This window comes from Camelus bactrianus, chromosome 19, assembly GCF_048773025.1.
Source record: "Camelus bactrianus isolate YW-2024 breed Bactrian camel chromosome 19, ASM4877302v1, whole genome shotgun sequence".
In the NCBI taxonomy this organism is placed as follows: domain Eukaryota; kingdom Metazoa; phylum Chordata; class Mammalia; order Artiodactyla; family Camelidae; genus Camelus; species Camelus bactrianus.
The window spans coordinates 33331023-33355289 of record NC_133557.1 but is presented as its reverse complement, the minus strand read 5'-3'; the positions used below and the strand labels follow the sequence as shown (position 1 = coordinate 33355289).

The window sequence follows — 24267 nt, the reverse complement described above, 5'->3', positions numbered from 1 at the left end:
GTGGAATCTCAAAAATAACACACATCTATATGTGAAACAGAAACACAGACAAAACAAACTTCCGGTCAGCAAAGGGAAGAGGGCAGGGGGAGGACACACGGTGGGCTGCCATTAAGAGTACAGACCACAGTGTGTGAGGTATGAGCGGCGAGGATGTCTGTGCAGCACAAGGAGGGATAGTCGTTACTTCTGATAACCTGTGACGGAGCTTAATCTGCAGAAAGCCTCAGTCACTGTGCTGTACACCTGGAACTAACATCAAATTATAAATCAACTGTACTTCAATTTTTAAAAAACGGAATCTGGACTTACATATATTTACGTAATACTAACGGTCTTTGATTCTTTTATGAAGCACAATTAAAGACCAGTGGAATTCAACACAAGAGCAGCTATGAAAACAATACAAATAAATTAAAGAGCAAAATTTTTTTTTGTTTTTAAAACATTTTTTTCATCTCTTAAGAGGGGAAGCATCCCTCTCCTGTGTGTGAAGAACATCTCTTGTCCCTGTCCCTTGCCTGGGGGGTGCCTGACCACTCCTACAGGGACAGCCTCCGGGGTGCTCATTGCCATAACCCCAGGGGCAAGGTCTGGGGCCGGGAGGGGAACTTACAACTCACAGACCCAGAACTCCTGGTGTGCCTATTCAGGACAAAACTCCTAAAGATGGGTGTTAAAAACCCCACAGGTAGATGTCAGGATGGCAACCGTGGATGGACATGTGATTGAATTTTCTTTATTGCATTATTTTCAAGCCAAGCATTCTTTTTGTTTGTTCCCAGATTTAATTTAGGGGATGTTGAGCAAAGGGCAGGAAGTGTGAAAACTTTCCTGGAGCAAAAGCAGCAGATAAAAAGGCCCCCCAAGGCTGACAAGGAGGCCTATGACATGGCCAATAAACTTCGAAAAGTTAAAAAATCCATGGAGAAACAGAAGACAGTGTAAGTATGTGGCTAAGCAGATTGATGGTTAGCAGGTGGTTGAAATACTTCACCAGGTCCCAGGAGGAAACACACTGAATGTGCTGCAGTGCTGTTCTAGTTGTTGTGTGGACTTACTTGCAAATTGAGTAAACAGGGTGGGAGGACAGGGTAAACGGAAGTGGCCCAATATTTACATGTTCCTTAGTCGCAGAGGTGAGTCTCCTGGGGCCCTGGGAGAGGCCAGAGCACAGCTACAAGCACAGGTAGATAATGCACCTGACAGGAAGCACACCTGTGACACAGGTGACCGTGACCCTGTTGGTCCCCAGAGGCGTGGACACAGTCTGCCACAGTGTCTCAGGTCACTGAGGCACCACTGCAGTCACATGAGTGACCACACAGTGGACAGAACAGTCAGATTTTTGCTTCCTTGTTCTCAGTGTCTGATTTGACCACTCTGGGGCCCAAATGAGCAGTCCCCTGTTACCCTCTCCGTCCTCAGTCATGGCCAGTTTAAATGCCCCCATATCTTCCGTGGATCACCACAGAGGTCTCCTCCTCGGACTCCAGAGCGCCACGGCCCACCACCCTGTGGTCAAGGTAGCAATCAGATGAACTGTTACCCCCACTCAGGGTTCTTTCTTCTTTCTTGTTTCAGGGGTGAGGTCTGAACTCCTTGGCTGTTGTTGGTGGGCAGACATGTTTGGGTTTTGCCCTCACTTGGCAGGTTCACTGCCTCTTGCTCCCATCTGACAAGGCTCAGCACGAACCATTCTCCCTACATGGTGCGTTCTGCTGCCCGTCTCTGCATTCTGGCCCTTCTGCCTGGATGGCCTTCCTGCTGCCCCCAGGCTGCTGCTCTAGTTTTGCTGTGCTCTGAACCTGCGCTCACCCCTGGGAGGGGCAGCACCCTCCTCCCTGCTCTCACCTCACACCAAGTTTATAGGTCAAGTGGGATGCCCAGCTATTGTCTTTGCACGTCTGGCTTTCGCCAAGTTCTCGCTCTAGCCCAGCAGGAACCATGCCTGTTCCTCGTTGCTTGGTAGGTCAGCCTTGTGCCGCTCTGAAACAAATGGGAGTTACTTCCCTCAGTGTTGAAACAGCTTTTAGAGCTTCTCTGACTCAGATTTCTCAAATTCCGGATTGAGTCAGAAATTGCTGCTGACACATGTGCTCATGTCCTTAATAGCGGTGGGAGATCTCGGCCTTGGCAGTAACTGGTCTGCTTTAGACAGCTTCCCCAGGGTGCTTGGGGCGCAATTTCAAGTTGGATTAGTGATCAATTCCAGCTATTAGAAGGAAAAGGATGTTTGGTACCTTGTTCAGTGCCATGAGTACACAGAGGGTGGGGGCTTCCGTGCTGAGCCCTCCATTTGCATCCGGTGCCGAAGGTGAGGAGTTGGTGCTCCTTGCCTGGCAGACACGGCCCCTGGACTCATTTTTCCCCTTCCACAGTCCGATCCTAACGGGGCTGAACATGCCAGGGTGGCGGGAGAATGTGTTTTACTTGGAAAGTTTGTTACCTCGATTTAAAACTTATAAATAGCTGGACAACAGTCTGTGAGCCCCAGTATCTCTGCTCCCCACAAAGAGTGGGGCCACGCTTTCCCGGTGGCAGCATCCTCCCTAAAGGTGAGGGAGTGTTAGTTGAAGGTGAGGATATATATGGTGCGACACTGGTGTGCTCATCGCCTCCTATTGGAGCTGTCTTGTGTGCGCAGTCCAGAGACAGTCCCAGGGAGGACCAGGGCTCTGGGGTCTGTAGACGGCAGTACCGGTGAGGAGTGACGGGAAATGCCATCTGATGGCTGAGTCAAATCCAGTGTTTAAGGCACGGTGTCCTAGGTCAGGCTCCCCACACCTCAGGGATCTGAGGTGGGGCCCCGTGCAAGTGATCTGTTGAAGGGATGCGCTCATGAGGGGCCAGTGACAAAGTGATGAAGAGACCTTAGGGTGTGGTTGTTGCTGAAACTTGGCCTCAGCCTGGCCAGCGGCAGGGCAGGGTCGGGGGTGGGCCTGGGGGCATCGCAGAACCATCTCAGCTGGGGTTTAGGTGGCTGACTCCTTTTTTCTTTAACTTTTTTTTTATTGAGTCATAGTCATTTTACAATGTTGTGTCAAATTCCAGTGTAGAGCACAATTTTTCAGTTATACATGAACATACACATATTCATTGTCACATTTTTTTTCTCTGTGAGCTACCACAAGATCTTGTATCTATTTCCCTGTGCTACACAGTATAATCTTGTTTATCTATTCTACATTTTGAAATCCCAGTCTGTCCCTTCCCACCCACAGCCCCCTTGGCAACCACGAGTTTGTATTCTATGTCTGTGAGTCTGTTTCTGTTTTGTATTTATTTATTTATTTATTTATTTTTGGACTCCACATATGAGTGATCTCATATGGTATTTTTCTTTCTCTTTCTGGCTGACTTCACTTAGAAATGACATTCTCCAGGATCATCCATGTTGCTGCAAATGGCGTTATGTTTTTGGTTTTTATGGCTGAGTAGTATTCCATTGTATAAATACACCACCTCTTCTTTATCCAGTCATCTGTTGATGGACATTTAGGCTGTTTCCATGTCCTGGCTATTGTAAATAGTGCTGCTATGAACATTGGGGTGCAGGTGTCATTTTTGAAGTAGGGTTCCTTCTGGATATATGCCCAGGAGCGGGATTCCTGGGTCACATGGTAAGTCTATTCCTATTCTTTTGAGGAATCTCCATACTGTTTTCCACATTGGCTTTCCTTACTTCCCTCTCCCACTCTTAATGATTTAGATGTCTTCTTTTACAATTCTGTGTTTATTCTATTTGGAATTCATGGTAGTTATCACCTTTCCAGTTAAGAGTTTCTCATTTTTGTAGCATCCTGCTGCTTTTCTGTTTATAGTAGACCTGTCAATTTTTCTTTTAGCATGGGTTTAATGTTGCTAAACTCTTAGTTTTTGCTTGTCTGTGAAGTTCTTTATCTCTCCTTCTATTCTAAAGGATAGCCTTGCTGGATAGAGTATCCTAGGCTGCATCTTTTTTTCATTCAGGACTTTGAATATATCTTGCCACTCCCTTCTGGCCTGTAGTGTTTGTGCAGAGAAATCAGCTGAGAGCCTTATGGGGGTTCCCTTGTAACTCACTCTTTGTTTTTCTCTTGCTGCCTTTAGGATCATTTCTTTATCCTTGACTCTGGCCATCTTGATTATGCTATGTCTTGGTGTGGGTCTGTTTGGGTTCTTCCTGTTTGGGACCCTCTGAGCTTCCTGTGCTTGGATATCTGATTCTTTCTTTAGGTTTGGGAAGTTTTCAGTCATGATTTCTTCAAATACCTTTTCAGTCCCCTTTGTTCTTTCTTCCCCTTCTGGAAGCCCTATTATGCGTAGATTGGCACGCTTTATATTATCCCATAGGTCCCTTATATTGTTTTCATTGTTTTTTGTTTTTCTCTCAGCTGTTCTGATTGGGTGCTTTCTGTTGTCCTGTCTTCTAGGTCACTTATTCATTCCTCTGCATTATCTAGCTTACTTTGCACAGCCTTTAGGTCAGCTCTCATCTTAGCAAATGAGTTTAGTAATTCTACTTGGTTCTTCTTTATAGCTTCTATTTCATTTTTGACATATTTTATATCTCTAAACACTGTTTCTTTTAGTTCCTTAAGTACTTTGATCACTCCTTTCTTTGAAATCTTGATCTAGTAGGCCATCAGTGCTTATTTCCTTGATCGTGCTTTCATGGGATTTCTCTTGCTCTTTTAATTGGGAGTGGTTCCTCTGCTTCTTCATATTGCTCATATCTCTGGCACCAGTGGACGGGCGGGTCACTCCCCCTCCCGATGTCGCAGTCAGATACTGCTCAGGGCGGGTCAGGTGGGCGGATTGTGCCTCCTCCCAGTGCCGTGATCAGGTGCTGCGTTCCTGCCAGGAAGGCAGGTGGCTGCCCCACCTCTCCTGGCGCCGGTCGCTCAGCCGCTCTGTGCAGCTGCCTACTCCACCTCTGGTCGGCGCTCCGTGGACGGGCTCAGGGAAGACTGCGGAACATCCCTGCCCCTGCTCCATGACAAATCTCAGCTCTGTGTTTGTCTTGGCAGTGTAAGTTCTCTGAGATGCCAGGGCAGAAAGATCCTATCTGCCTCGGGCTGTAAACAAGTCTCAGTCCTGCCTAGGAGGTTGCGGAGCCCCAGGTGCGGATTCAGGTCTCGGCCCCGCCCCCGCCTGGGCGCTGCGCACAGGAGGATATGGCAGCTGTGGCTGCTCCCCGCCTCTCTTCTTGCGAGAAACTCCAGTAATGGCACCGCAGGTCTGAGGAGACAAAGGCTACAGTGCCCCTCCCCGCAGGGCACACCAGCCGTGTTGCTTTGCTTTTTTCACAATTTTGGGGGGACCGAGGTTGTTCTGCTCTGTATCCCATCCCAGTCATGGTGCATAGCACCCTGCAGTCCCCTGGGGCTGCCTCAGTGCAGCTGCCCCAGTCCTCCACCCAGCTCAGGCGGCCTGTCCTGGCCCCCAGCTGCCAGCGTCTTGGGCTGGGTGCCGCAGGGACCTTTTGTGCCCGTTTAACTTAGTTCTGTTGGTCAAGGGGTGCTCGGGGCAGATCTGAGCCTCGGAGGCTCCTCCTCTGTCCCATTGGTCTCTTCGTTGGAGGGGGGAGACCCAGCGAACAAGTGCTATTCCTCCTTTGCTGCTCCCTCCCCGTGGGACCGGTCCCGCACTGTTTTGCTTTTTCTTCTCTTTTTTTTCCTTTTCTCCTACCAGATTTTTGGCATCTTTGTCTTTCGAAGAGGGCGATGTTCTGTCGGAGTTCTGCAGGTGCTCTGATTGGCTCAGTGGGTCCATAGATGTGAGTTTTGGTGTATCTGTGGGAGAGGGTGAGCTACAAGCATCCTTCTGCTCCACCATCTTGCTTCTCAGGTGGCTGACTCCTGTGCCTCCTGTTAGTCAGTTACTGTTGGGGGTCACCCTCTTGGCCCCAGGACAGGTTGTAACCTCCCAGGCTTTTCCCAGGGTCTCCTGTCACTGGAGGGCAGTTCTACAGGGAGGGGTGTCACCGAGAGCGCTTAGCAGCCAAACTAAGAGCAGCTGTAGCAGCGTCCACTGGAGGAGAGAAGGAGCACCCCCACCACTTCCTCCCAGCCCTGTGTCACAAAGGCTGAGAAGGAGAATGGCCACAGGAACAAGGATCAGGGGTCATATTGGAGAACGGGATTTGGCAGAAGGGAGGGAATGTGCAGAGATGGTCCGGCTTTTCTGATGCAGCCCTGCAAGTTGCAGAGGCTGGGGAGGAGGAGGACTGGTGCAGGACCTGGCAGGTGTGTGCAAGTGAGCGTCCACCTGATGAGGGGTCCGGGAAGTCTTGGGTTTCTCCTGGTGACCAGATCTCACACCTCACTCCTTAAAATTTGTTTTCATAAACAGAGATGAAAAAAGCCAGAAAAAGCCCAGAAAAATGGATCAGAGCCTAATCCATGATGCTGAATATGATCATCTGCTCAGGGTTCTTGAGAAGAACTTGGAGATTCCTCAGGACTGTACCTATGCTGACCAGAAGGCAATAGACACTGAGGTCAGCCTGTGGGATGGAGGGAAATCATTTCACACCCCTGCCCTTGCATCCCTGCTGCGGGTGGAGTGGAGTGCTCTAGCTCAGGGCGTCCTTTCCAGAGCAGAGACTTCTGTGCGTGACCTGCTGGCTGCGCCTGACCCCTCGGGTCACTGAGTGGGTCTGAAGGAAGGGGCAGGATGGGGGTTACAGATGATTTTCTGCTTATTAACAGTGAAACTGGAAGTGGCTGCCCTTCCGTTATTTCTTTCTGTGATGCTGTTTTTCTCAGCCTCAAGTCCAGACTCCTTCCTGTGTCACCTGCCTCACCTGAGAGTTTCAGCACATGTGGTCCAGTACATTTCAAATACCATACACAGAATTTCTCATGAACAGACTTTATGTAAAAGACACTGAAACCTCTGAAAGTGGGGTGCCATTTCTTCCTTCGCACGTGTTTTAACGCACATGACGCGTGCCTTTGGTAATACAAATTAGTGACAGTAAAAGCAAGCCCAGCAATCAGAAGAAATCATGGCCCTTCTGGGTGAGTCTTGCTTTTGGATTTAAGATTTAGGGTTTTTTTTTTTTTTTTTCCTTTTCTCTCTCATAAGCGATGTTTGTCTTGGTACATAAAAGTCTGCACACAAGTGGATTTCCCTCTTCGGGCATGGCTATTTTTAAGGCTCTCTGTGACCATGAAAAGTTAGCTGCTCTGCCTTCTTGGAGAAACAAACCTCTCTTCCCCCTGGGAAGCTCGGCAGGCAGAGCCAACCTCCCCAGGCAGGAGCAGCACTCTTCACCCCCGAGCTGGGGTGAGGCAGCGCCAGTTCTGCTCAAAGAGTCTGGATCACTTCCTGTAGTTCCTGTCATTCTTTAAAATTTTCTTTACATGGAGAGTCAGCTTCAGCCACCACAGTTAGCCAAATTATTGTATAGGATGCCTGTTACTTTTATTTCAACACTTTTTATTCTGATTTAAATTAAAATTAGATACAAAATTATCAAAATCCCTAAAACTCTTGCTTCTTTTAGTCTTTGCAGACGGTGTTTGAACGAGTGAAATTCACAAGAAAAGGTGCAGAATTGAAGGCTTTGGCAAGAAGGGGGATTGGATATCACCACAGCTCTCTGAACGCCAAGGAAAAACAGTTAGTGGAGATTCTTTTTAGGAAAGGATTTATTAGGGTAGGTAAAGTTCTTCATTCTAAAAATTGAAACTGTGTCTGTATGAAGCTGAATGCCCATAAAAAGTGAAAATAACCATTTTTTCTCATCTTTTTTTTCTTAACGACCCCTTAGTACCACTGCATAGTCCATCCCATTTCATTGAGGGAGGGGACTTGAAATTTACCATTCAGTTTCTCTCTTTTCATGAGGTTAAAATATCCCCTAAACAGGTACTTTCCCAAGTGTTTTCTACCATGAAATATACCTGCAGTGATCTTGGAGCAGTCCCTACTTTTCGTTGATAACATTTGGGGATTTTCTTGGCTGTTCATATGATCTTGGCTGCAGATATCTGCTCATGGGCATGAAGGACATTCATGGTAGCTGTGGTCAGACCTTTGATCTGGTCTTTTCTTTGGGTAGCAGCTGAAGTAAGAACAAGAATGTGCTGCACCCTTGGGGCCCGCTGCATGTCTCGACTGACTTTGGGCACAGGGTCATCCTGCATGCCCTGCATCCATCCCTGATGTGGGTGGGAGGAAGGGTACCTCTCCCCAACCCAGTGCTCACTACATTGTAGGGGGCATGTCCTATAAGGATGTGCGGGGATCATCTGGATACATTCACAGAAATGGTTTAATATAATTTCCTGGTTAATTCAGACCTTGAGTAGTATTTTAAAATAGACCCTAAGTTTTTCTAATAACCCACATTAATTTTTTGTATTATGTACATTGTGTGTGTGTGTGCCCGCGCGCGTGCGCATGCATGCGCGTACAGAGAGAGATTGATTCTGCTACTCTAGGTGGTATCCTTTAATCTTAATAAGTAAATCTTGAGGAAAATCTGACACCCTAATTTAAGGGTAATTCTGTAATCTGGGAAAAAAACAAACTATATTGTTAACAACTTTGCTTGGTTTTTTCCTTAACTAATAACAAGTTACATACTTATTTTAAAAGTCAGTAACCAGAAAGAAAACTTTTCACATGATTATGAATTGAGTTAAAGCGGTGCACCTGTTTTGATCAGCACAAATAGTACCTGTTAACTTGTGGTTGCCCAGTTACCCTTAGTTTAATACATGGAAAACTGGATCATTCTGGAAAAGTGATAGTTTTGCTATTGAGAACACATTTTTAAAAAGATGTTTATGCTGGTTATAGTCTAAACGTAATGTTATTACTTTTCCCATTTGTGTTCTTATTGAAGTTTATAAAACAGTTCATAAGTGGTGTTTCATTTTGACAGATTATAGAGTTAAGGTTGAGAATATTTAGAGAAACATGAACCTTAGCCATGACTTCACGACAGTCAATATAAAGAGAAAGAGAGGACAATGAGACGTACCCAGTATTATATGAAAAAATCCACCTGAAAGTGGATTATTTAAGAAACATTAAATTTTGCTTTAGAATTTTTGTGTCAGTTATTATGGCAATTCAGGAGGAAAACTGAAACATTGTTTTGCTCATATTACTTAGATGTGTGATTTTCATAGAGATAAGCTTCACTAATGTCACAGTGGGTGAAGCAGGCAGCTGCCCCCATGTGGGTCTGTCAGAGGGTGGCCGCCAGGTGAAGGGTTCCTTTCTGGTCATTTCCCTCTGCGTGTTCCCCAGTCACTGGCCGGGGCAGGCCCTCTGCTCTGGGGGAGACACTGTGCTGGGCAGGGCTTAACCAGACTCACCTGTGGTCATGTCATTGACGCCACGGGGGGTCATGAGGACGGGTGGGTATTTGGGGTGTCACGCTCCAGAACTTTCTCTCTGGCGTGGAGTGGAGGCCCGGAGGAGCAGGGTGAACAGATACTTGGGAGAAGGGTGTTCTGGGCAGAGCTGAGTGGTGGGAGTGGCCTGGGCGGGTGCCCCAGAGGTGCTGTGACACCACGAGAATGCCCATGCACTCGTGTCTCTGTCCCTCTGGGGCCTCACTGAGTTGCAGGAGTTTCAGTTACTCTGTGGCCTCCACTGAAATGCTGTATTATGAAGTAATTATTCTATTCTCTTTCTAGGTGGTGACAGCTACGGGGACACTTGCCTTAGGAATCAACATGCCTTGTAAATCAGTGGTTTTTGCTCAAAACTCAGTCTATCTGGATGCTTTAAACTACAGACAGGTACTGCAGTGTGCATAAACTCAAATATGACTGCACTACTCAGACATGGCCAGAAAATAGTAAGAAACGTGAGGCTTTAGTCTGTACTCATGCTGCATTGGTGGGCACAGTCATTCGAGCCCAACAGGCACTTTCAGCTGTGCTGTAGCTGGCAGCTCCTGAGCCTGGCATTCGGTGGCCGTTACCACCGGGTACGTGACCTTGGGTGAGGTGTCTGCACGGCTTGGCCCCTCTGTCCTGTCTCCAGGGCTGATAAATACTGTCCCACAGCATTTGCAGGAGTTGAATGAAGCGCTTTGTAGGGAAGACACGGGTGGGAGCTGCTGGAGAAACACTCCCTCCCACTTCCCAATGTCCTTGCCTTTGTCTTTGCCCCACTTCGTTACTCTCCTCTAGAGGTCTGGACTTTTGCCTTGTAATCCCTGTTTCCACTGTCTTCCATCGTACAGGCGTGGCCTGTGGGATTAAAGCACTGGTCCTGATTTTCAGTTCTCCCGAGTCCAGCACGCATGTGGTTTGTCCTCGCATGGTTTCCTGGCTCAGGGACATCTGGTGACTGTTTCTGCTCCACATATCAGCCAGCACTAAAGATTGTATCCAGGCTCCCTTCCCTTCCTCTGTAAATGCGTTTCATACCCCGATGGGGGCTGTTCGTACCTCATGTAACATCCGTATTTTTTCTGCATTTTACCAGCTGCAGACCTTTTGATTTTTCCTCCTGCTTCTGATCTGGGCATGAAGCCCCTCTGGTGTCATCTTTGGGGTCTCGCCTCTGGGCTCTGTGGCTGGGCATTCTGATGTTTCGGAGGATGAACTTGGGAGTCTGAGTGCCAGGCTTAGAGTCATGGTTGTCCTACGTCCTAGTGTTTGACTTTGGCGAGTTTCTGATTTCCCCAAGCCCCAGTCACTGTGTTGTAACTAGGGTAACGACTGTTCACCTCCTGTGGTGGTTGCTGGGGGTCCGTATAAAAAGTGTAGAGGACTTAGCATGTGCCAAGCATGTCTTAAATGAGGACTCATATCACTTCTGCAGAGAGTTTGTTTTTAACTTGCTTTTCACAAGTGGTGTTTCTGAATTTCATCTCGCTGCTGAGTCTCCTTTGTGCAGTTTTGTGGTGATTTGTCACTCAGCCCACGTGTGTGTGAGGGAGAGTGGGAGAGAGGTGTGTAGAGGGAGGCAGGAAGTCTTGTATGTTCAGCTGTAAGTGGACATGAAACCAGGGTCCAGTCTTTTTCTTCTTCTTGCTGTTGTTTCTTCTGTGTGTCATTATGCAAGGATGGAGCACAACATTGGGTGTGCAGTTGGAGCATGACAATGAGCAGTGCCCCGTTTTCTGCTCTGTCTCAGCCCCGGTGAGTTTCCTGAGGGCCTTCCACTGGGATTCTCGTTTCCATGTGGCATGGCTGGACATCACACAGTTGACTTGCTCTAGCCTGATGGAGAATGCTCAGTTCTCACCCTGTGGTGGAAAAGATGTTTAGGAAAGGTTTAATTTGTGATTCTGCTCTGCTTCCAGATGTCTGGACGTGCTGGAAGACGAGGTCAGGACCTGATGGGGGATGTATACTTCTTTGATATTCCATTGCCCAAAATAGAGAAACTCATCAAGTCCAATGTTCCTGAACTGCGGGGCCAGTTCCCACTCAGCATGTCCCTGGTCCTGAGACTCATGCTCCTGGCTTCCAAGGGTGATGATCCAGAGGATGCGGAGGCCAAGGTGGGGGTGTCATTCTCTGATGCGGACACTCTGCTGCCTGCCCAGCCGCAGGGGGAGCCGCCTCTTCTCCCGCGTCTGTGGCAGTAGCTTCCTGGGGTCACCAGTCCTGACTGCTGGAGTGTCGTGAGTGGTGGAGGGTGGGCTGGTGGGGAGAGTGCAGTTGGTTCTGTTGTCTCCTGTGTCAGTCACAGAATTCACGGCCGGTGGGTGTTTGGAGCTGACCCCGACCACTGTTTTCATGTGTGATGAGCTGCGTCCTGTAGGGGTTAGAAGCGCTGCCCCTGGATTTAGAAAGATCTGGGCCACCTTCCTGTCACCACTGTTAGGGACAGCAAAATCCATTTTGATGATTTCATATTACAGGAGTTTATTTTTCTTTAGAAAAGTAACCCAAATTCATCAAGGAATATTTAGATCATGTACAAAGCTGAAGGAAGAAAAAAAGCTATACCTAGTTCTGCTATCCAAAAAGTCACATTATCCCTTTGGTATTTTTTGCAGTCAAAGTTCTAGGCAGATGTGAGTATTTCGTTTTAAACAAAGATACATTTATATTTAGTTGGACTCTAGAATATGGTTATAAACGCTTCCTGAAATTTTCTGCTCAGATAAATATTTTGAGCCCAGTCCCATGGTAAGAGATTTAAAATCCCCAGTTCAGCATTTGGTTTCACCCTTGTGAGGCTGCATCATGCTGGGACCCACTCCTCCCTATTTGTGTACTGATTACCACGCCCTCTAAATCGGGCTCTCTTTGCCGAGGTGAGGACACTCCAGGACTTCTGTGACCATAGGCTCTTGTGTTACTGATGGTCCTACAGGGCAGGTGCATATCATTTTTGATCAAAACTTCCCCATTTTTGAGTTCTTATTTTTTACCTCTATATAGAAGAGAAACCTATATCTTCTTGCAAGCTTTTTAATTTTTTTTCAAGAAGGTTATCAGAGTGGTTTATTTTCTTTGCCTTGGCATCTTTGGGAATATCTCTCTGCAACCCTCACACACAGAGACTCAAGTGTAGGCATAAAATTCTTGGAATATTCTCTTTATTTATTACATCAAACTAAGATTGTTTCTCTATCTCCTGCCATTTACTGTTACAGAGGAACAGACTCTCTTAGAATCTCCTCTAGAGGAATCATGCTAATTCCTGTTTTCTTGTCGTTAATTTGTTTTTTTTTTTTTCCTGCCTGTGTAATTACATGAATTTTTAAGTCTTTAAATTCTTTTCCCCAGGATTTTCTATTTTGTGGGTCCTTCTTGTTAATTTTGATTGATGTCTTCCTTATTATATGATGAGGACTTTCCGTCTTCATGCTCAGGTGTTTTTATTGGGGTTACACTCACCTAGCATCAAGTTTGCTGTCCTAACCATCTTTCAGTGCGCAATCCAGTGATGTTAGTAAGTACACATGCACTGCAGTGCTGAGGTCATTTTGGAACTAGGAAAAGGTTTCTTAAGTTAGATCTTCGATACTTCCCTCTGCTTTAATTTGTTGTTTCTTTTTCAGAGAAGTTATTTTAAGTAGAAAACCCTCGTCCTGTTCTCCACTGCTGTTTTTCTTCATTATGAGAGAACACGTGAATTTGCCTCCCACATCTCTGACACACTCTCAGAGTTTGAGTTCTGCTCCGTAGTGATGCCATGTGAATGTCAGTTCTGCTGCTGGACTTTTCGATTCCCTGAAATTCTTCACCGCTCTGTGCATCTCTCTCTCATTTCATAGTGATGCATTATTGTAAATGTCAGTGTCAATTGTGCACCTGCCTTTCGTGATTGTGCCGCACACGAGCGTGGTGCGAATGAACGCGCTCACCTCCGCAGGTGCTGTCGGTGCTGAAGCACTCACTGCTCGCCTTCAAACAGCCGCGAGCCCTGGAGATGCTGAAACTCTACTTCCTGTTTTCACTGCAGTTCCTGGTGAAAGAGGTACGACTGTGCTTGTCTGTCCCTGAAGCAGGACTGGTGCTGGCTCTGATCCTCAGCAGGCTGGGCTGGCTCCAGTCCCGACAGGTACTGTTCAGTGACTCACATTCCTTGTGACTGATACACTTCTCAAGGCTGGGCCAGGTAGTAGTTGTTAGTCTCTCTCATATGGGTATTAAGTACTATTTTAAAGTGGCATTTAGTAAGTTATCTATTAATTCATGTATGTGGTGAATGCAGTCAAACTGATAAATGATTCTTGTTCTTTAGGGCTATGTAGACCGAGAAGGAAACCCCATGGGGTTTGCTGGACTGGTGTCACACTTGCACTATCACGAGCCTTCCAATCTTGTTTTCGTCAGTTTTCTGCTAAAGGGCCTTTTCCATAACCTGTGTCAGCCAACCAGGAGAGGTAAGCTTGGTGTTCCACGTGTGGTCTGAAAGCAGCACCGGGCGCTGTGGAGAAGCTAGCACGTTGGGAATACTGTTTCTACAAGGAAAATACAAGCGAACAGACAATGTAGATGCCAAATTAGATAAAATAAAGCGGTATATGCCTACTAATATAGATTATATAGGAGACAGCTGCATTTTGTGGCAGCTGTCGAAAAATGTCAAGTTACTAATTTTGGAGATTCCTTGACTCCAGGATTCAGAACATTTTAATACATGATTTTTTTGATAAATATCATTTCCAATTAAATCTAATATATGCTCATGTTAGAAAAAGGACAGGGAAAACCCTTATGTTAAAAATAATACTCACTGTTGATATTTGTGAATATTTTCTTTGAATAATTGTACAGTGTATTTAGACAGCTGATACCATACCAGTTGCACAATCTAGCATCTTGTTTTCCCCCTAAATATTTTTTTGGCAATATCACGTGCAAATTTTTGAATTCCACTTGCAATTTCTACCTAAAATTTCATTTAACATAGTTTTTATGAAAGCCTTTGATTTTTATAACTAAACCATAGATCTTTAAACAACATCTCCCAGAGGAATGTTTCCCTGTTTGTCCTTAAATCTGTTATAGTTTCTGACGCTGGTGATTTCAGTGCCTTCCACAGCATGACTTGACTTTATCTTCTGTTGTTAACTGGCAGGAACGATGTACCTTGCACAGTGTCACTAGGCTCTGAATGTGCAGTGTTCTGTGAATCAAGGATGCTCAGGAAATTCTGTCTCCCACAGGCTCTGTAGGAGGAGAAATAATTTCAGGCAGTAAGAAGTGTGGTTGTGTTTATTGCTGTGTGTGGTGGAGTCAGGGCGTGTGCAGTTACAGACGTGGAGGTTGAACATTGGGTTGCTCTGTGAGGCAGGTAACATGGAATTTCATAAATAATGAAACTGAAACACAGAGAAGTTAAATCAGTTGCCTTGGTCCCCAAATCTTGAGCCAAGATTCGAAGATGAGCAGACTGACTCCAGAGCCCAAGCTTTTAAAGGTAGCATTTCTTAACACTGCATGTGATGCTCACATGATGTGAAGGGTAGGGAATGACTCAGGCTGATGGTATTGACATGAGTGGCTGGCAGGTGAGGCAGGGAGGGGCCAGATGGTCTTTGGTGGGTGACTTTTGGAAAGCCTTAAGTGCTGGACTCAGGAGACTGGATTTTGTTTATGAGACACTGAGATGCAATCAGAGACTTTCGAGGAGGGGAGATGTGGTCATTACATGCTTTAGGAAAACTGATGACAGACTGAAGAAGGAGGAGTTCAGGTAAGGAGACACGGCAGGTTGTGGTTGGAGGACAGGGTCTGATGCAGAGGTGAAGGAGCAGCTGGAAGGACAAAGAAGGAGTAAGACTGTCCTTAGAGATTCCTTAGTTGCTGTATTTGTTACACATTTCTAGTTTCTATGAAATAAAGTGCAATATAACATTCAATTTAAGCATTAAAAATGGGATTAATCCACTTTTTATGTTTATATAACAAGTCACTTTGTTCTGTATAGGCTCAAAATGTTTTTCTCAAGATGTTATGGAAAGGCTAGTATTAGTCTTGGCACATCTGTTTGGAAGAAGATATATTCCAGCAAAGTTCCAAGATGCAAATCTCAAGTTTTATCAATCAAAGGTAAAATTTATGGTCCTGTTAATGTTAAATAATTAAGATAATTAAATAGATCCTACCATAAATGATTCAGCAGCAGAATTTTATTAATATAGGATTCATTTGTTTTGTAGGGTAACAGTTTGTTCGTTCTGTAATCAGTGTAATCAATTTAATCTGTAATTCACGTCTCTATAAATCTATCCAAAGATTAAACGCTTTGAGGAGAATGGGATAAAAAATTTGATCTTGTTTTCCATATGATTGTATAGAAGTATAGCAGTCAGTGGCTAAAGAAAAAATGTAGGTAATTATACATGAAATGAACTAATAGTTCTCATTGACTATGTGGTTCTTTTAGGATCTTTTTACCTTGAGGTAGGGCTTCAGACAGGAAGTGTATGTTGTGAACCGTGATGTCCTCACTGAAAAAAATACTAGAATAGGCACCTAGGAAGTTACCACTTGACACACACAGAGCAACTCATCCAATTGTATTTGCGACACTTTCTGCGATCACGATTCCCTGTCACTGAATCAGCATCAAACACGATGACTTACGTGTTTCACTGGAATCTGAGAGAGTGGGGCGGGCTGGTTGTACCAGGTGATCTTCGTAAAAGGTGGCTAAGAAGAACAAAAAGAAGGCAGAGAAAGACAAATCCTCTGTTACCCGAGTTTTCTTCCTCCCTTGTAACCTCTGGTCTTTTGGTGACGGCCCTTCTGGCAGGTGTGAGGTGGCGCCTCACTCTGGTTCTGAGCTGCGTCTCCCTGAGGGTGAGGGATGATTAGTGTGGAGCACCTTCTAACATACGTGACGGGGACTGGGGTGCCTTCTTTGAGGAGATGTCTGTTCAAGTCCTTTGCCCCCTTTTTTGGCTGTTGGGCTGTACTAGATTCTTCTGTGTCTTATCTCCTTAGCAGGTAGATGGTTTAGAAGTATCTTCTCCCATTCCAGCAGTGCCTTTTCACCTTGTTGATTATTCCCTGTGCTGTGCAGAAGGTTTCAGTTTGATGTCGTCCCCCTTGTGTTTTCACTTGCGTTGTCTGTGCTTTTGGTGTCACGTTAACAGAATTACGGCCAAAATCAATGTTGCTATATTTTCTCTTAGGAATTTTACAGTTTCAGGTCTTACATTTAAGTCTTGAATCCATTTTGAGTTTATTTTTATGTGCAGTGTATGGTAATAACACCAGGTTTTCACAGACTCTTCTAGGGAATACCAAAAGAGAAAGCAAAGCCTAAAGTTAACATCAGAACGTGACAAGGACATCATGAAAAAATTAGAGATGTGCCTCTTCCATGACTGTAGATGGAAGAATAATCAGAAAATATTAGCAAGACAAATCCAGTGTGAGTTTAAAACCCTCACAATCAGGTGAGGTGCATTCCAGGCTCAGAGGGGCTTTCTGTGGTTGCTGCTCCCCAGACATGCCACTAGATTCTTTGAAATATTCCCAAGTCCACTGTCATTTGAGGGCATCCTTCTATTTAAAAGATTGTTTTCACTAAGTAGCACAAAAGCAAATATTTACAAGTAGAGGTATTGGTTTTTATAACATACACAGAAACAGAAGAATGAGTTTCAAGTTAGTTTCACAGATGAAAGAATGAAATAGTTACGTTACTGAATAGATGGATAACTGTAGGATTATATTGCGCTGTTGTTTGCCCTTCTTCCAAACTTCCAGTTTTCAAGGAAGGTTTGTAGAGCTCTCTGAAAAAAATACTGGGCCTTCAGTTTTGTTTCGTCTTGATGATCTCCTTGCCGATGCAGGTGTTCCTGGAGGATCTCCCCGAGGACTTTAAGGCTGCCCTGGATGAGTATAACGTGAACGTCACCAAGGGCTTTGCCTCCTTCCTGCTGGTTGTTTCCAAATTGGCGGACATGAAACAGGAACATCAGCTCCCATTGTCAAAAATAGGTAAGTGGGTCTTAGCTCTGCTGTGGAACAATTTAGAGACTGAATCATCTTGCCTTAGACTGTTCGATCCCAGATGAAGAGCAGAGCCCTGGAAAGCTCAGTCCACCTGAGGACAAGGGGATCCATCCCTTCTGCTTTCTCAAGAAAAAACAGGTATGATTATTAGAAGTTAAATAAAGGACAATGGAGAATGAAATTGAATAGAGTCATTTATAAGCCGTCTTAATTAAAGGTTGCCTTTGGTTCAAGCCTGGAAAATGGAGTAAGTGCCCGTGGGAGGAGGAGACACTGGAGACTCTCCTGCCACTTCTTTCTTGGGAGGCACTCTGCTTGGTGGTCTTGGACGTCAACTCTGCAGATTACTTGGTCCAAACTCCGGCTTAGCTACAAGTTAGCAGTGAGGCCTCAGGCCAGTGACCCCATATTCACACCTCAGTTTTCTCCGCAGATAGTAAGAGAGAGTAACGTCATCCCCCTGGCTTAGGTGAGCTTTAAGTCACCGAGTTAATGCATGTGACTGGAAACAGCCCCCCAGCCCACAGTAAACACTGTTAATCTTTGTTCTTATTTTTCATGATCTGCTGGGTGGAACTCTCCCAGGGGAAAGTAAGGAGAAAGGGATGGGGATACAGGGAGAGGGTAGAACTGTGGGTAGTAATTTCCTGGTTTCATTTCAGTGTCACATTCACCATTGGAAAAAGTCAGGGAAGCGGACTTGTAGCTCCCTGGGCAACATTAAGGTGGGGGAAGCAGCATGTTCAAAAGCAGACGATAGCAGTGGGCTTCCCGGAGGAGGCAGCACAGGAGTGTGTGGATGTAGCCTCTGTCACAAAGCAGAGCTGACTTTGATGCACCATCTGGTGCTTCATGAAACTGGAAATGGAAAAAAATAGGTCTTCTCATACACTGTTTACAAAGCTGCTGATGGTGGCTGCCTGAATCACCCTGTCTAGAAAGATTCTGAGGTCAAACCTAAGTCAGGTGGGAGAAGGTACCAAGGTGATAACAACAGTTCTGGGCTGAAAGGGCAAGAATTTAAATTTAGCCTTTAATTACCTGTTGATCAAAAAAATTCTATGATACTGATAAGGACATTAGTAGCTAACATTTACTGAATGTGCCAACATGTGTCAGTCACTGTGGTCAGTCTTGTTTGGTCTTCATACGACGTCGGCCCTGGGAAGTCGACTGTCCCCCCCAGCAGTATGGTGTAGAGCAGGTGCATCAAGCCTGGTAGTTTGGCTGAATTTTAAAAGCTGATCTATCCAATCTCTTGTGGTCAGATTTCACAGGTAAAGAGTGCGAGGACTCCCAGCTCGTGTCTCACCTGCTGAGCTGCAAGGAAGGGAGAAGAGCCGTTTCTCCATTTGCTTGTCTCTCTGGGAACTCTGATGCTGATTTGCTCCATCCAGAAACTCCGGACCATGTAAGTGGAAAATGGGGCTTATAAATAAAAGTCTCACGAAAGAATTGGATGTATAGCTGTAGGCAGTTTAGCAAGGGCTTCAAATTCTCCAAATTGAAAAAAAAAAATCCAGGTGTAGCAACAGAAATATCCAGGAAGTGGCGCGATTTGTTTCTCATTCTGGCCTGAGGACCCCTGCCCCATTACACAGAAATCCAGGACCAGCACTTCTCTGGAGACTGACACGGGTTTGCTGTGAAAAGAGCACGTTAAATGACCTTCAGGCTTCCCAGTCTTGCTGTAGGTGCTGTGAATCCCATATATTCTGGATCTCAGATGTCAGAAATGGAGTATAAAGAACCAGATACATTTCAGATATGCTGGATAATCCATTCGAATGTTGGAATAGACTTGTAGAAATTTAATTTATACTTTAATTCAAAATCTGAGAAAGAAAATAAGTTATGTCACATTTGATGTTACAGTGTCTCAGCTCCATTCTATTCCAGAAGCAGATAGTCCTCTGCCACGTAAAATAATCCAGTGTCACTGGAAGGAGTTTTGAAAAGTTATATGGACCCTTGTGAATTTTAAATAGACACACATACTTTTATCATGTATTTAAACAGTTTCAGATGATTTGGGTTCCATCTTCAGATAAATGTTGACGTGTTAAAATAATAGCATTGCATCATTCTTTTAAATGGATAAAATGGAATATAAATACTAAAGTGTTTTAACACCCATAACTTGCAAGTTAAAAACAGTCAATGGTGGTTCTGTTTTTGGGTTTTTGAGAAACCTCCATACTCTTCTCCATAGTGGCTGCACCAATTTACATTCCCACCAACGGTGTATGAGGGCTCCCTTTTCTACACACACACACACACACACACACACACACACACACACACACACACACACATGAAAAAAACAGTCCAGAATAAAATTTAATGATTTAATTAAATTTTCTCTTATGTTTAGATTCTGCATTCCCCCATATTTTTTACCTTAATGTAACAAATTTTTAAACATGAAGTTACTATACCATTTATATTTCTTAACTTAAGTAGAATACAGTTTCAATGTAATACTTATTTTCAGTTGGCCACAGAAACATAAGTATAATACAAATTTGGAGAAGTAATTACTAGAAGTAATGTTAATACTGTATTGAAAAGGTGTATATTAATGAGATGAATGAGGCCGTTTCTTTTTTAATTAGTCCGTGTAACTGTGGATGAATATTTACTTGTTTTCAGAATGAAACAGAATTCCAGCATCAAATCTTAATTCAGATTCTGAGAAACTTTATTCAAATAGTTCAGTAGCTGAGAATGGAGTAATTGTCGTTATAACAGTAATAAAAAATTCTTCTAATGCCTTATGAGCTATATGCCCCAAATCACCTAGCAATTGATTGTAAAGATATATTTTAATCTTCTCTTAATTAACAACTTGATTAGATTCACCTTCAATTTTGTTGAATACAAGTAGTTGGAAACTGCCTAATTTTTAAAGATTGTTTGAAACAGTCTTTAAAGCCATCCACTTTCTCAGTAAGAAAGCAAGCTTGTCCTTTGTTGCTACTCAGCACGTTTTCAAACCCCAAGGAAATGTATCATAGTAAGTTAGGGGAGACACTTTGTTTTATAAAATGAGAAAAAAGCATTCATGAAACAAGAGGTGAGAAAGGGAGGTTTTTTTTTTTTTGTTTTTTGTTTTTTTTTTTTAACTGATAAGGTGCATGGTTTAGAAACAAACTGGAGACCAGCATTCAGATCCTGTGTGAAGCCCTCTGGAGCTGGCTGCGTAGGTCTTTATCCCCGTTGGTTTGGTGCCTTGTAATAAACCGCCCTTGAAGAATGTGGAATTCTGGCAAAGTAGTAATAAAGGACTGCACTTTAGTTTACAAGAGCAGTACTTTTATGAAGCTCCCCCCGCCCCCGTAGTTTGTGTGTATGATTACAATTAATTACTCATGTAAGAGGTTTGTAGCCAACCACATTGAAAAAGACATCATATTACTAGTTAAGTTGGATCATTTCCCTTCTCTCTGTTATACAGTGAGTCTGGCTGAGGGACAGGATGTGCCATTCACTTTTGCTTCCTTTCCACATTCAAGGTCTTCCCTGGGGTTTAGAGGGACGCAGACAGTTCTCATGGGATGTAATGTCTGTGTCTTACCCCCATGTGGTCACCATCCATTAGGAGACAGCGAAGGACAGGACAGGAGCTGAGTTGGACCCCCAGTTGCTGCTGGCGGTGTGCTCAGAAGGGTCCTTCCTACTGCACCCACTGGGAAGTGTCTCGCAGCAGGGAATGTTTCCAGAGTGTCTCATGCCCTTTGCCTCTCCCAGCTCACTTGGTACAGATTTACTAGTGTAAGCCTTCAAACCTGGCCTTTATTGTTTGTCACGTTTTAGTGCAGTACCAAATATGCACACATGCACATCGTTTTTGCGGATGGAATTAGGTTTATTTATTTATTTGGTTTAATGGTGATACTGGGGATTGAACCCAGGACCTTGTGATTACTAGGCACGTGCTCTGAGCTCTGCCTTCCCCTTCCCCTGTATGTGCACATCTTTAAATGGTGTGTAGAAAAGCCACAAAGCGTCACACTGCCGGGAACAGAATATATGTGGGTATATGTATGACTGAAATGTGATGCTGTACACCAGGAATTGACACAACATTGTAAACTGACTAGACTTCAATCAAAAAAATTAAACCAAAACCAAAACAAACTGTGGTGAACAGCCACGGACTCGGGACTCGTGTGCTCCTCCTCTGTTTCATTCTCCAGGATAGCAACTACCCTAAACTCGGTGTTTTTCATGCTCCTTTTAAAATGTCCTATTCCAAAATCACTTTTTATTTTTGCTGCTTTTGAATTTTACAGAAAGTGAAGGAACACTTACTGTGGTCGCCTGGAAGGTGCTTTTTTTGCAGTTGGCACTGTGCCGTGAGACGCATCCATGTTGTGACCTGAAGCTCTATTCTGTTTGCACTACTTCATGGTGTTCGCAGTGTGAATGTAAAACCACCTGCTGCTCTGTTCTCCTCCTGGTGAAGATCTCTGTCTGTTTCTCATCTTGACTGTTGCTCACAGGGTCACCAGGGAGGTCTGGGACACTTGGGCATCAGTTTCCTGTGAGTGTGAATCTTCTGGGTTTTTGGGGTCAAAGCGATTTTCTGGACCATAATGGAGTAAGAATGCTCCAAGCACTTTTAATAATACTAACTTTCTAAGTGACTCCCAAGGCATTTAGACAGTCCTCGTTCTGCCCCCTGTGCACTCTCCTGGCTGTGTCTGGAGTTCTCGACCCTGGATAGTTTCCAAGAAATGCGCAGATGTGGAGAGCTACTGATGCGTTCTTCCTCTTCTTATTTTTCTCCTCCTTTCCCTGCATCTTCCCACCCTCCCCTTGCATTCTGGCCCTTGGGCTGTAGAAGTGTTGCCATTGTTCAGATCAGCGGGTCCCTTCTATGGAAACATAGGCCGCACCAGCTCCCTGAAGGCCCACTTACAGAGATACTGCCTTCACCAATTAGGTTAAGGTAAAAATTTTCAAGTAGCTTTTCTTTCCTGGTGAGTCTTGCTTTATTCTAAGGGCTGGATGGTGGAAGTTTTCATCCATGTGTTGTGAGAGTGATGTTCGTAGGTGGAGCCAACCACCCGTAGTCTTGCTTGGAAAGGCACCAGCGCACTGCGTCTGAAAGACACCCTCTCCCTTCACTGTGAAGGACGTGACCACAAAGCACAGTGTAAGAAATCATAAACATTCTTTACACATAAATGACAAATTAAGAAGATCTTATTTCTTCAGGTCACTCAGTGCACAATCGGTATCAGTAATATCTCGGCTCCTGTGCTGTGGCCCCAGAGACTTGATAACCAAGGAAGGAGGATGCCGCTCAATGCTTATGCACTTGATTTCTACAAGCACGGTTCCTTGTTGGGACTAGTCCAAGACAACAGGTGTGTTTCACCTCTCTGTCCCTCTGTCTCTGTCCCTGTCTCCACCTCCACTGCTGCCCCTGCTTCTCTCATTGCCACCTCTCCCTCTGTCTCCATGTCTTTCCACATCCATGTCCACATCTGCGTCTGTTTCTTTCATCTCCATCTCCACCACCTCTGCCTCCACCTGTCATTCCCACCTCTGCCTCTGTTTCTATTTATATATCCCTCTCCATCTCCATGTCTTCTTATATCTCATGAATGAGCTCAATGAATTTTAGGCCAAAGCCTTTTCACAATTTCAAGCATAGGTTCATCATGCTGAATATACTAGAATTTTTTCTCACGGACTAATGGCAGGAGAAAATAGTACATTTGGTGGTATTGTTATTTGTGGTTGACCAGCAGACTCTTGGGACTTAGGCTGACTCACTTGACATAAAGCTGTATGCCACAAACAGAAACATTCACACATCCCAACAGATGTATTTTTATTTATTACTGTCCTACTTATTCATTATTAAATATTTCAAAACCTCGTAACTAATAAATACTGCTGTGCTCCCTGTTAACTGAGAAAAGTACATAAAAAATATAATTCACATGTCTGAGGACTGAGAACATGGCAGTTGTTTTAACTCTTTGGCAGGGAAACCATTTTCAGAAACTGTATTCAGGGGTAGACCCTCTGGGACTTACTGGGAGTGGAGGAATTGGCCCAGCCACCAAGCACCTTGATGTGTGTGGTGGGGGGACATTCTGTTACACCATCAGAAATTAAAAGTGCATTTGACATAAAATTTGGAACAATCTCTGTTGAACTCAAGTATTTAAAACTTCTGCCCTCTTGAGAAATGTTGATCATTTTTGAAAGTGTGACTCATTATTGTGAATAAAGTTGTGACACCAGTGAGTAATCCACTGGGTTCTTCTCTGACTCACTGGCCCCATTCACTCTCCTGATGTTATCTTTTCCACTTGGGTTTTCTCCCGAGGTCAGCCTCCCGTGTTCTTGGATGAGCTGTGCTGTGGTACTCATGACTCTTGAGTTCACAACCCTCCTTCCCACGGATTAGGTCATCGTCTGGGAGTCTGTGGCAGAAAGTATTTTGGTCAATACATCTTGACTGACAAGTTATCTGTTATTGACAAACCCAACTTTTCAATATGAAATGAGAGATTCCGTGATTTTTTATAGCATTAATTTTCAAAATGTTGTTTTGTTTAGGATAAACGAAGGAGCTGCCTATCAGTTGTTGAAGGACTTTGCCCTCACCATTCAGTCTATCAGGTGTGTGATGCATTTTAAATACTGAGTTCAGATATTCCGATACGTTAATGGTAACCTGAAAAATGTTGAGCTCGTACTTCCAGGGGCCACTGAGCCTCTTAGGTGCCAAACATTTCAGCTCCCCAAGGACTTTGCAGAAGTTTTCCTCAACACTGTTGCATTGTTTCTATAATAGAACTAATTCCAGAGTCCACTCGAAATTAAGTTTCACCCAGCCCAGAGCCTC

The 24267-nt window shown here is 44.6% G+C and overlaps 1 protein-coding gene across 5 annotated transcripts in view; it reads left to right on the top strand.

The window, feature by feature from the left end:
- LOC105083195 (putative ATP-dependent RNA helicase DDX60) overlaps nt 1–24267 on the top strand; it is a 71394-nt gene that overhangs the window by 45500 nt on the left and 1627 nt on the right. For 3 of the 5 annotated variants that reach the window (XM_074347723.1, XM_074347724.1, XM_074347726.1), the window contains 12 exons: nt 786–944; nt 6337–6484; nt 7496–7648; nt 9645–9749; nt 11267–11467; nt 13294–13398; nt 13666–13807; nt 15358–15479; nt 17234–17381; nt 18665–18807; nt 22620–22771; nt 23979–24041. In XM_074347723.1, the coding sequence (XP_074203824.1) occupies nt 786–944; nt 6337–6484; nt 7496–7648; nt 9645–9749; nt 11267–11467; nt 13294–13398; nt 13666–13807; nt 15358–15479; nt 17234–17381; nt 18665–18807; nt 22620–22771; nt 23979–24041 (1641 nt within the window). Of the gene's footprint in view, nt 1–785; nt 945–6336; nt 6485–7495; nt 7649–9644; nt 9750–11266; nt 11468–12979; nt 13399–13665; nt 13808–15357; nt 15480–17233; nt 17382–18664; nt 18808–22619; nt 22772–23978; nt 24042–24267 lie in introns of those variants that run through there. The other 2 variants (XM_074347725.1, XM_074347727.1) reach the window with 2 other exon arrangements.